The 13,454-nt window shown below is 48.2% G+C and overlaps 2 protein-coding genes across 2 annotated transcripts in view; one reads left to right on the forward strand and one right to left on the reverse strand.

The window, feature by feature from the left end:
• Window positions 1-13,454, reverse strand: part of NUP43 (nucleoporin 43) — a 123,987-nt gene that overhangs the window by 55,892 nt on the left and 54,641 nt on the right. The window contains exon 4 of the mRNA XM_029594086.1: window positions 10,216-10,396. Coding sequence (XP_029449946.1) covers window positions 10,216-10,396 — 181 coding nt within the window. The remainder of the gene's footprint in view (window positions 1-10,215; window positions 10,397-13,454) is intronic.
• The window catches only part of LOC115087202 (neurofilament heavy polypeptide-like), a 122,114-nt gene that overhangs the window by 22,433 nt on the left and 86,227 nt on the right, over window positions 1-13,454 (forward strand). The gene's annotated exons all lie outside the window — the stretch shown is intronic.

A 13,454-nucleotide genomic window follows, 5' to 3' on the forward strand; every position in this document is an offset into this window, starting at 1 on the left:
TGCTTTTCTGTTACACAACTGCTAAGAAAAATGTATATTTTTGTAAACCGTTATGATGGCTCTACCGAATGACGGTATATAAAACTCAACAAATAAATAAATAAATAAGTACCAGAGCAAGATTCTTTTCACATCAAGATATTTAAAAGGTCATTCTCATCTCCACATGTAGCTCTCTGAAAAGAGGGTAGACAAATCACTTTATTTAGATGCAACACCAAAATCACCTTGGGAAGAAAGAATGTGCTGTGCAAATGCACACTTTATCTCGTCTGAAATTTAGAAAAAAGTTCCTCTACATAACAGGACCTGAATCTCCTAGCTGAACAAAAATAGCCAGCAAATAACACTGCCTTTGGACTTAGCATTTTAACTTAAGTCTTCCTCGTAGGCTCAAATGGTTGACTGGTAAGAAACCTCAAAACCAGATCTCTTACTGGAGGCTGAATATCCTTTATAACACGTAGAAAGCGAGATATATTCAGATAGCAAGCCACAGACTTGCCCCTCAAAACAGCCTCTGTAACAAGTTATTGCTGCCACCTGAACCTTCAGAGAATTTAGGGTCAAACCCTTCCTCAAACCTTCTTGCAAGAGATCCAAAATCTAAGGCAACAATGCTGTCTTTTTTGACAGTCCCTTTTCTGCATACCAGATTTCAAAGACCTTCAAGACTCAATCATAAGTTACAGATGTAGAAATTTTCTTGGCCCTTGGCCACTCTTTAAGAATAACTCCTGACTAAGTGTGCCCTCTCAATGGCCAGGCCACATTCAAAACCAATTCAAATCCTGGCATAATCCCCTGGACTGTGGCAACATCATTTGACTGTATACCAAGGACATCTCAACCAATTGGGCACCACAAAAACCATGAGGTCCTGATGCCCAGATATCTTCAAAACCCTGCTTATCAAGGACCAGGGCAGAAATGCATAAAGGCGGCCTTGCAAGGGCCAACCTTGAATTACAGCATCTAAACCTGATGACTCTTGCTTTTCCTCTGACTGAAATAAGTTCACCTTGGCACTGGCACAGAAAGCCATCAAGTACATTACTGGTCTCCCCCATCTGTTCACTATCATGGCAAAAGCCTCCTCCGACAAGGCCCACTCTCCTGGATCTAAGGATTCCGACTGAGCAAGCCTGTCTGCATGTTTTCCCTTCTAGCAATTTCCACCGCGGAGAGCATTTCCACATGTTTTTCTGCCCAGATAATCAGCTGCTCTGGACTTTTGGTTCCCCCTTGATTTATGTATGCCACCGCTGTAGCATTGTCAGACAGGATCCTGACCACCTCTCCCCAAAGCAGAGGAGCAATCTAGCTTTCCTTATTGCCCTTGTCTCTGATTGTTAGACCATCTGGCCTCCTCCCAAGACCAAGTACCCTAAGCAATCTGGCCTGGACAGTGCACTCTCCAACCGAGGAGATTGGCATTGGTCATCAGTGTAATTCATGATGGGGAGTCAAGGGCCACTCCTCATTCCAAGTTCTCAGACACTAGCCACCATTCCAAACTCTTCTTGGCTTGGACCAGCTATGGAAGTCTGGCAAAATAAGCCAGAGAATGAGGGGACAACTTGAAAGCAACACTCTGCAAAAGTCTCATGTAAGCCCTCACTCAACGGACTAAATCCAACCATGCCACCATGGATACCCATCATCTGAAGAAGGCTCCATGCTGTGGGATGTTGAAACCTCAACACTGTTCTCATCTAATTCTGCAACTTCCAATTCCTCTCTTCTGTCAGCTGCACTCGACCAACCTTTGTGTTGAATAACGCTCCCAAGGAATAAGAAGGAATCAATGTGCTCTGGTGAAGATGATAATACAGCTGAGATCCTGCAAAAACTAAACAACTCTGGCTGTAGCTATTCTGCTCTCTTGAGCTGTCTTTGCTCTGATTAACCAACTGTCCAGAAAAGGATGAACCAAAATTCCATTTTAATGAAGGGCCACCACTACCAATTGTCACCACCTTTCAGAAGGTTCTTGGAACCGTGGCTAGGTCAAATGGCAGGGTTAGAAATTGAAAGTGACCTCCTCAATCTACAAAACAAATATTTCTGATCTTCTTCCCTTAAGCAAGTGCCAGACCTGTACTATGGAACTCACTCCCTTCAGAGATAAGATCCATTAAAGATGTGAAATCTTTCAAGAAACCCCTCAAGACTTTCTTATTTCACAAAGCATACAGTGCAACTGTCTGAGACCTTTTATCACAATATTACTGGATGTTTAAGAACTACAGAGATGTATCTATATTTTGTCTGTTTCTCTTCTGTTTTGAATTGTTAAGGAAGTTTTTATTGCCCACTGCCCTGAACATTGGAAGGAAGGGTAAGAAATTTTTTAAATAAATAAATATCAGAATATAGAGGTATGCTTCTGTCAGATCTAAGGACGTCAGGAATTCCCTGTCATACCACTACTATTACCAATCTCAAGGGTTCCATTTTGAAATGAGAGTCTCTCTCAGAGCTTTGTTGACCTGTTTTGAGATCCAGAGTAGGATGAGATGTCCCTTCCATCTTTAGTACTATGAAATAAATCAAATACTTTTCTCGACTGCTCCGAGAAGCCTGGACCAGAATAACCACTCGTATTCTCAGAAGACATTCAAGAGTTTCTCAAACTGCCTCCCCTTTTTAGATAGATAGACTAAACCCTAGAAAGATCTAGGGTTTAGCCATTTTTGACCACTTTCAGAACTCATTGATCTGATGTTATTTTGACCCATCTCTGATAAAAAGATGACAGGCTATGAGTTCTGAAGGCTAAGCCTTTGCACTTTCAACCTCTGTTCTTGTTTCTACCCCTTCTGATTGTTCGAAAGGACTGAAACCTACTATAAGGCCTAGTTCATTGGCTGACGACTCAACAGGTCTCCCTCTCTTCATAACAAAAAACCCAACTCCTAGCTGACATGGACCGAGTAGCCCCCTGGTCTTAACTTCTGGCTATTGAGGAGCCTTAGACTCACCCAAGGCCTTCACAAACCTTTCCAGATCCTCCCCAAATAAGAGTTTCCCCTTAAAAAGGAACTTGACCAACTGAGTCTTAGAAACAGAATCAGCCAACCAATTTTGCAGCCAAAACAAGCACCATACTGTCATAATGGAGGCCATACTCCCGGCTGTAGCCCAAAACAAATCATAGGAAGCATCCTCCAAGAAAGCCAAACCCAGTTTCATCTGGGCTGCTTCATCCAAGACCAGACCAATACCTTCCAAAGAACTTTCCTGGATGTGCTGTGGTAAACACAGAGAAGCCCTTGCAACAAGGCTACTGCAAACTGCCACCCTCTTCAGTACGGACTCAATATTATTGTCCTGCACATACTTGAGAGGCACCACTTTCCACCAGGACAGTAGACCTTCATGACAGCAAAAACGAGCATATCAGCCTTAGGAGATTTTGTTTTCCCTTTCCTGATCATTCTAGAGGATAAAGTCAAGACAAGGCTTTTTCCTCTTTGAAATTGGCCTACGGAGAATCCCACTGCATTGAAATCAATTCTCTGATTGACCGATGCAGCAAAGAAACCTTGGAGGGCTTCCTGAAATCCATCATAATAGGGTCTTTGTACAAATTTGGATTGTCTTCACCATAATATTCAACCCTTGGGGGGTAGATTTTATAAATTTTCGCACAAGCGTACGTTTGTTCACGCACCAGGTACGAACAAGAGTACGTGGGATTTCAATAGACTGGGGTCGGCGCGCGCAAGGCTGCCCAAAATCAGCAGCCTGCGCGCGCCGAGCCGCGCAGCCTGCCTCAGTTCCCTCCACCCCCGCACCTCCCCCTCCCTAACCCACCCCCCAGCCCTAACACCCCCCCTACCTTTGTTGAACAAGTTACGCCTGCTCAAGGCAGGCGTAACTTTGTGCGTGCCGGGCCGGCTGCCACGCACCATTTTCTGGTCTGGGGGCCGCGGCCATGCCCCCGGAATGCCCCCCCCCCCCCGGAAAGCCCTGGGACTTACGCGCGCCGAAAGCCTATGCAAGATAGGCTCGGCACGCGCGCAGGGGGGGTTTGGGGTAGGTTTTCAGGGGGTATGCACGTAACCCTCTGAAAATCTACCCCTTAATGATTGCAAAATGAAGCAAAAGGAGCACTTCTTTATGAAAAAGCCAAACCATGGAGGACTCCCCTCTCTTCTGGCTCCCTCCTACATCCAGGACAGAAATGCTGACCTGAAGGAGCCTCATCTTCCATTTCATTATCTACTCCTTTTCTGGCCCTATTCTGACCAGCAATGGACAGCCCTCCTACCTGAGAAGTAGCCAGGGAGAACCCCCCCACAAGAGCTGAACTCCGACTAATGTAAAATGCTTAGTAATGATGCTGATCAGGATTGAACAGCAGCCAGTCCTTGTCCCAAACAGCTACTCCCAGTCACCCCCTGTGCCATTACACCTGCAGATCCAGAGTAGCCTGTAGATGTATCTAACCTCATGAGAAATAGAGTACAGGCCCTGGTTCAAATAAGTCACAGAGAGGAAAATTAGTGCTTACCTGATAATTTTCGTTCCTGTAGTACCAAGGATCAGTCCAGACTGCTGGGTTATGTCTCCCATCCAGCAGATGGAGTCAGAGAGAAACTGAAAAGGCACCACCCATATACCCTGGTGCACCCCCTGTGATCCTTCAGTATAATCAATAACAAAGCAGAATGATAAGAAATCTTAGGTAAGAACCCGTGACTAGATCAAGTTAAGAACATAAGAAAATGCCATACTGGGTCAGACCAAGGGTCCATCAAGCCCAGCATCCTGTTTCCAACAGTGGCCAATCCAGGCTATAAGAACCTGGCAAGTACCTAAAGTTAAACATGAACTCATGGAAAATGAGGAAAAAACCAGGCTGAAAATGCCTTTGAACTGAGCGATAAGATACCTGTGCAAGCGTTCCAAAAGGAAATCTGAAATACAAGTATACACTGGCGGGACTGTGTCTGACATGGGCGGGCGTCTGGACTGATCCTTGGTACTACAGGAACGAAAATTATCAGGTAAGCACTAATTTTCCTTTCCCTGTACGTACCAGGATCAGTCCAGACTGCTGGGAAGTACCCAAGCTGCCCTAAAAGGGGTGGGACCTCGACAGCCCCGCTCAAAGCACACCGCCAAACGAATCTACCGTCTGATCTTGCACGTCAAAGCGGTAATGTCTAGCAAAAGAGTGCAACGATTTCCAAGTAGCCGCCCGGCAAATTTTCTGAAGGGAATCAAAAGCACTCTCCGCCCAAGACACTGCTTGGGAGCGTAGTGAATGGGCCTTAAGACCCTCCACAATGGCCCATCCCCGACAAATGTAAGTTGAAGCAATTGCATCCTTCAACCAGCGGGCTATAGTCGCCTTGGAAGCTTTGGTCCCCTTCTTAGGACCACTCCATAAGACAAAAAGGTGGTCAGATAACCAAAAAGGATTGGTTATTTCCAAGTACCGCAATAGTGCCCGAACATCCAACCTCCGAAGCTCCGATGCATCACTGCCTGAATGTTGTCGACTCCGGCTATGTGTGATGCTGCTATGCAAGACAGATGCCTCTCCGCCCAATCCATCAATCTGTTCGCTTCGGTGGCAACCAGCTGACTCCTGGTACCTCCTTGGCGATTTATATAAGCCACCGTAGTCGCATTGTCGGACAAAACCCGAACTGCTTGGTGCTGAATCAGAAGGAGAAAACGCTGCAGCGCCAGGCGAACCGCCCTGGTCTCCAGACGATTGATGGACCACTTGGTCTGTGGAAGCGTCCAACGCCCCTGAGCAGACTGAGACTGGCAGACTGCCCCCCAACCCGACAGACTGGCGTCTGTCGTGACGATGATCCATTGCGGGGGCTCCAAATCGACGCCCTGGAGCAAATGGGTCGGCTTCAACCACCATTGCAGACCGGCCCTGGCCGGGTCTAGGAGCGGTAAAGGCACCTGGAACTCCTCCGATTTGGGATCCCACCATGATAGGAGCGCTCTCTGTAAAGGCCGCATATGCGCAAAAGCCCAAGGAACCAATTCCAGAGTGGACGCCATATATCCAAGAACCTGCAAATAATCCCACACCACCGGCAAAGGCAGAGCTAATAGACGACGAACCTGCGCCATCAGGTGCTCCATCCTTGCCTGTGGTAGGAAAATCTTGCCCAAATTGGTGTCGAACAAGGCTCCCAGAAACTCCAATCTCTGGGAGGGAATCAGCTTGCTCTTGGGGTGGTTGACAACCCAGCCAAGGGAGCTCAGATGGTGTAGAACCGCCTGCACTGCCTCCTCGCAAAGCAGTCGTGATTTTGCCCGAATGAGCCAGTCGTCCAAGTACGGATGTACGAGTACCCCCTCTCTCCAGAGGCTCGCAGCTACTACCACCATCACCTTGGCGAAAACTCTCAGGGCTGTCGCGAGACCGAACGGAAGAGCACAGAACTGGTAATGGGATCCCAGGATCATGAACCGTAGGAACCTCTGATGAAACTCTTGGATCCCTATGTGTAGGTAAGCTTCTGTGAAATCCAAAGAAGCCAAAAATTCGTCTTTGTGGACCGCCGCAATGACAGAGCGCAGAGTCTCCATCCGGAAGCGTGGGATTCTCAAAGCCCTGTTGACCTGTTTTAGATCCAGTATTGGCCAAAAAGTGCCCTCCTTCTTTGGAACGATGAAGTAGATGGAGTAGCGACCTGTGCCTTGCTCGGCAACCGGTACCGGAACTATAGCCCGCAGAGCCTGTAACCGTGCTAGCGTCTACGAAATCACCTTCTGTTTCTCTGGCGACCCGCTGGGGGAAATTAGAAACAGATCGCGCAGATGTCGTGCAAAATCCAAAGCGTAGCCGTGGCTTATAATGTCGAGGACCCACTGGTCAGAGGTAATTCTGGCCCATTCTTCCCGAAAGTGAAAGAGTCGTTCTCCTACTTCCAGAACAGAGGGATGGACCAGCGTCCCCTCATTGAGCCGTCTTATTGTTGGCGAAGGCGTGAGCCGCTCCCGTGCGCAATGGTCACCGGCCACGAAAGGAATGAGACCATCCTTGGGAGCGTGTGGGCGGTTGTCTTGGGGCATATGACGAAGAACCTCTCCCAGAGCAATACCGGCGCTGTCCACGAAAACGACCGCAAAAGGTGCCCGAAGAACGGAACGATTTGGGCTTGTCCTCTGGCAACTTGAAGACCTTGTTCTCCCCCAAAGACCGAATAAGTTGCTCCAACTCGTCACCGAATAGAAGTTTACCACGAAAAGGAAAGGAACCGAGTTGCGCTTTGGACGAAGAATCCACCGCCCAGTGACGTAGCCATAGTAGGCGTCGTGCCGAAACTGCTGAAGCCATGGAGCGGGCCAAAGTGCAGAGGAGATCATAAAAGGCATCCGCAGCATAGGCCACCGCAGATTCCATGCGGTTTGCCTGTTCTGCTTCCCCCGGAGGCAGATCCCGAGCTGTTAACATTTGCTGTACCCAGCGGAGAGTCGCCCTCTGTACCATGCAGCTGCAAACCGCCGCCCGCACCCCCAAGGCTTAAACCTCAAAAATCCGCTTAAGTAACACCTCCAATTTCCGATCTTGGAGATCCTTAAGGGCCGTGCCACCCGTAACTGGGATGGTGGTATGCTTAGCAATTGCAGTGACCGCTGACTCCACCCTAGGCACCTTAAGCAGCTCCAATGACTCAAGAGGGAGCGGGTAAAGCTTATCCATAGCTTGGCTAACTCTCAAGGTGGCCTCCGGAGCATCCCATTCCCGGGACACAATCTGAGAAAGCTTGTGATGAAAGGGAAATGCACGTGAGGGTGCGCGGAGCCCAGCCAACTCCAAGTCCCCTGGCAAGGAATCTGAGTCAATCTGTGGTCCTGGAATCCCCAGCTCCTGAAGGACATGCGTGATCAAGGGATCCAACTCCTCCTTGTGGAACAATCGGAGGACCTGTGGATCATCCCCCTCTACTGAATCCGTACCCCCCATGTCCGCACTTGAATCTGGGGCGTGGGGATCCTGGGGGAAAGGATCCACAGGAGTGTGCTGCGGAGGTTTAGGAGCCAAGGCTGGACCAGAGCTTCCTAACCCCAGGCCCTCATGACCTGCAGAAATTTTTCCATGCTTATCGGGGGCCGGAGCCCCCTGCTCCCATTCAGCTTCGGCTTCTAAGTAAGCCTTATGGAGCAACAGCACAAATTGGGAGGAGAAGGGATGTGGCCTCTTCAGAGGACCTCCCTTGTCTCCCAAAGGTGGTAAACCAATGTCCTCTAATGAACCGCAGGGCCGGTGGGGGCTAAGATCCGGTGGAGACAGAGGATCGATATCCTCTCCCTCCCCTGAAGAGTCTGCATCACGATCGGGCTCTCCCAAGATGGCCACCGAGGGTTTCAAAATGGCCGCCGCCCCCGATATTGGGAGTGAGCCATGCTGCTGCCTGCCCGACTCTTTCTGCCACGGAGGGAGAGACTTCCTGGCCGGGGCTGCTCTCCGCGAAGGCCCCTCGTCCCCGGGAATGGACCGGGACAGAGGCCTTCGCGCGAGAGCCAGAAACCCGGCTCCCCACACGGGGAGCAGACCGCCCCCCCTAGGCATTCCCCCGGTAGCAAAAACAGCACGAAATGGCGCAGAACGGGGTCTGGTGACAAGCCACCCCCTTCCGGAGACCCAAGTGAGGACAGCAGGCAGAGGAACAAAACTTCAAGAAACGTACCTCGTTTTTTTTGTTTTTTTTTAAGTCTCTGTAGCGCTGCCGCCGGCAGCTATGCTAATGCAGCACAACTTTTCTTTTTCTTTTTTTTTTTTTTTACTTTGGAGCCTGCAGAGGGAATATATACCCGTCTGACCCAACTTCTCCGAGGTATTAAGAGTCTCTGGAGGTGGAGGGGGGAGTGTGACCGGCCCACCGATGAATCCTCCCCCTCCTCTCACTGGGCAGGGAAGGAATGCACTCCAGGAAAAGGCTCCAGGGCAAAGCCCTGCCTTGCCTGCTACGGCTCCCTACTTCTTCTTATACTTTGCTCCTCCTTTCACCTTGATCTAGTCACAGGATTCCCCAGATAGCTTTAAACCAAACCTGATAGAGGAAACCTCTCTTTTTTTTCCCTTAGGAGATCAGGACCGCAGGTTATGCTCTCTCATCTGCTGGAGTCAGAGATATACTGAAGGATCACAGGGGGCGCACCAGGGTATATGGGTGGTGCCTTTTCAGTTTCTCTCTGACTCCATCTGCTGGACGGGAGACATAACCCAGCAGTCTGGACTGATCCTGGTACGTACAGGAACAAGCTTTTCTTCCTGCACTCCCGAAATGCAATCAGATCATTAGTTCCATCTGCCTGCAGCAGGAAAAGGTCCTTCCCTAGCCTCCTACTAGGCCGGACAAGCTCCTAGCAAAAGCTGCACAGCTTAAACTTTATTGGCTGGACAAGAGCAGGCTGACTAAAAAGACAGGCAATGAGGTAGGAGGGAATGAGAGCGAGAGAGAGACCAAAAAGGACCAGCTAAAGAGGGAAAGGGATAAAGAAGGAGAACAGCAGGGCCTCCAGAAGCTCCTTGCCTGCTAGGCAACACTCCACTGGGGGGAGGGAGTCTACCACTATTGCTCCAGGAACTGTTCAACTGATAGTTGGAGTCAAGGACTATCACCCCAGGAGCAGCCAAATCTATATCCCCTTCACTCGGCCTAAACCAGGACTCAGCACGGAATGCTTCCTACCATCTGCTGTAGACAGAGAAGACTGGCAGGCTAGGCACAGCATTGGACCCTATATGGGGTGATGACAGCAAAATGTTGTTCTCAGTCCCCATCTGCTGGTTAGGGAGTATAACCCATGCATCTGGATTGGTCTTTCTGAATGAGGAAGCAAATTTAGCTTCAGCTGCAGATGGGTAATAGCAAATTGAGTTTAGCGACTTTAATTACAAGAGGATCAAAGGAAATGGAGAACAGGCAATGGGAACTGGGAAATATCAGACTTGTTTCATATGTCCAAGTGTTACACTGTGGTTATATTTTTATCTTTAGATTAAAAAAAATGCTTGCAGAGAGAAATATGAATACAGAAACACTTTGGAAATAAAAAAAATTAGATCAGAGAAAGAAGCGACAACATTTAGCTTTAGACATGCAATTCCCATATCAGAGAATGTTCTTGTATTCAAAGCTGGTATGATATTAGACATAAGCAAAGAAAGAAAAGAAAAAAGATATTAAAAATCCCCAAACAAAGAACAAAGATCAGCTCATCTACCTATGGTCCGCAAAATCTTCTTGCTGTCAATTTTGAACAAATTTATTCTCCCATCCTCTCCAACAGAAACTATTTCTGGGTTGTTGCAGACAATGCCTGTACAAGGGGCACTTCCACAGGAAAGGTTATCTGGGCCTGAATGATAGTGGGCTCGCTCCCATTGCTGGTTGATTGATAAAGTCTAGAGAAAAGAAGCAGTATCACTGTAAAATTTTGCATCAACATGATATGGAATTCTAGAGAAACATTTCAAATTTAACATTGAGAATATTTTAAAAAAAGGCCTGCATAGGGTTAATGTCTGCAGGTTATTTTTAACCTGTAACCTTTAATCCAAATTTTCAAAGCACATTTATACCCAAAAATCAGCTTTGAAAATTTGCGGATTTGCTGGCTATGTGGACACACACAAAGATACCTGCTACCAAGCAGATGTAACTTTGCACACATAGATCTATGCAAATACTTTCAAAAATTAAACATGCATGTAAATCCTTTCCCTGCTCCAACTCTGCCCAATCTCCTCCGCGTGGAATATCTACTTTTACCTGAAGACCCACTCACCCCACCTGCCCGCAATGATTTTTAAAGTTTAATTTACACACATAATCAGAGTTTGTGTGTGTAAAGAACTTTGAAAATCAAGCCCACTATACTAGAACATTTGGGAGTCTTACAGTTACTGTTCATCTAAATAGCGGGAATGGACTTCTGATGTTTTCACACACAAGCCTTTTTACTCCTGGATCACTTAATGCAGCATTCATTTCTGTATCAATTAATCTGGCTTCACTTCCTGTTCTATTCCCACTAAAACTATTTTGTATTCCAATTCAATCCTGAAGTTAATTTCAAAATTTTATTTACATGCATTTGAGCTAGCATTAGTTACTTCTGGCATAGCTCATACATGGTTCAAAATGTCTCCCAAGGTAGGGTTTGTTATTGCAGGATACACATGCAACTACCTCATTAACCTCCTTCTAGTGTACACACAAGCAGCAGTGAGCCTAGAATGAATGCACATATTCACCAAGATGAGCACCACCAGTTTTCCCTGACACCGGCCTTATGACGAGGCAAAATAACTGGCAAAACTTTAACCTCTGTTTTATGCTCATTTTGTAGCAACAAACCATGCAACTACAAGACTGGAGAAATTACTTATCTGATAATTTTGTTTTCCTTAGTATAGACAGTTGGACTCAGGACCAATGGATATAGTGTACTCCTGCTAGCAGTTGGAGACGGATCAGATTTCAATCTGACGTCAGCCCCTAGTACATATACCCCTGCAGGAAGTGCAGCTCGTCAGTATTCTCCTCGAAAAGCATTGTGGATATGTGTGTGACTGACTGATTGATTAACTTAATAATTTGGTTAACTTGAGTAACTTCATAACTTGGTTAAAACGTTCAAACTTGATTAACTTTATCTGGTTGATTGACTATAGCTGGAGACTGCCAGTGTACTCAACCGGAAAGCGTCGACACCCGGCAGGGTGGATGCCCTAGGTAAATGAAAACATGGCTTATCCTTGAATTATTTGAAAGACCATGCATAACGGCAGCCAAGGGTGGGATGCTGAGTCCATCTGTCTACAGTAAGGAAAACAAAATTATCAGGTAAGTAATTTCTCCATTTCCTAGCGTGTAGCAGATGGACTCAGGACCAATGGGATGTATAAAAGCTACTCCCGAACCGAGTGGGAGGCTGCCCGTGACCCACTCAGTATTGCCCTTGCAAATACCGCGTCCTCCCGAGCCTGAACTTCCAGATGGTAGAATCTGGAGAAAGTATGGATGGACCACCATGTAGCCACCCTGCAGATCTCAGCAGGTGACAGCATTCTAGTTTCTGCCCAGGATACTGCCTGGGCTCTGGTAGAATGGGCCTTGACCTGTAGAGGTGGTGGCTTGCCAGCTTCTACGTAGGCAGCCTTGATGACTTCCTTGATCCAGCGGGCGATGGTTGCCCGCGAGGCCGCTTCCCCTTGTCTCTTTCTGTTGTGAAGGACGAAAAGGTGGTCCCTTCTTCGTACGGGTTCCAACATTTCCAGATATCTGGATAGGAGTCTGCCGATGGCGGATAGGAGTCTGCTGAAGGCGTAGACTACAGGCTTCTTCCAATTCTTCAAGCCATCCATCATTGGTAGCGAGATGGTCTGGTTGAGGTGGAAGTGTGAGACCACTTTGGGGAAGAAGGAGGGAACCGTGCGTAGCTGGATGGACCCTGGGGTGAGCCTGAGGAACGGCTCACGGCAGGACAGTGCTTGTAGTTCCGAGATGTGGTGGGCTGAACACACGGCCAGCAAAAACACCGTCTTTAAGGTTAACAGGCGGAGGGACATGCCTCGGAGGGGTCTGAAGGCGGTTCCCGCTAGGAAGTCCAAAACAAGACAGATTCCACAGAGGTACCGGCCACTTTAGTGGTGGGCGAATGTGTTTGACTCCTTTCAGGAAGCGTGACACGTCCGGGTGAGAAGCTATGCTGTCGCCCTCGCTCTTGGAGCCGTAACATGACAATCCGGCCACCTGTACCTTGATGGAGTTGAGGGACAGACCCTTCTGCAGTCCATTCTGTAAGAATTCCAGGATCACAGGAACTTTAAATGAGTGTGGCTTGATGTTGTGGCCTTCGCACCAGGCTTCAAATACTCTCCAGATCCTTATGTACGTTAACGATGTGGTGAACTTGCGTGCTCGGAGGAGAGTGTCGATTACCGCCCCCGAGTATCCGCTCTCTCTCAGTCAGGCCCTCTCAATGGCCAGACCATAAGAGAGAATTGAGCTGGGTCCTCGTGGAGGATCGGACCTTGTTGTAGCAGGTCCCTGTGTGGGGCAGGGGTAGAGGGTTCCCTGCCAGTAGTCTTCTCATGTCTGCGTATCAGGGTCTTCTTGGCCAATCCGGAGCCACCAGAAGAACTAGTCCCTTGTGTAGTTGTATCTTGTGAATGACTATGCCCAGTAGGGGCCACGGCGGGAAGGCGTAGAGTCCCCGGTGGCCAGGTCTGTACCAGGGCATCGATCCCTTGGGACTGCAGTTCCTGCCTGCGGCTGAAGTATCTGGAAACTTGGGCACTGGATCTGTTTGCCAGGAAGTCCATGTCCGGTGTCCCCCACCAATTCACTATCATTTTGAAGGCTGCGGACAACAGCCTCCATTCTTCTGGGTCTAGACTTTCCCATAGCTGGGTCCAAACTCTTCCCGGGAGTGATAGACGTACGGTATAGTTCTGG

Source organism: Rhinatrema bivittatum, chromosome 3, assembly GCF_901001135.1.
Source record: "Rhinatrema bivittatum chromosome 3, aRhiBiv1.1, whole genome shotgun sequence".
In the NCBI taxonomy this organism is placed as follows: Eukaryota; Metazoa; Chordata; class Amphibia; order Gymnophiona; family Rhinatrematidae; genus Rhinatrema; species Rhinatrema bivittatum.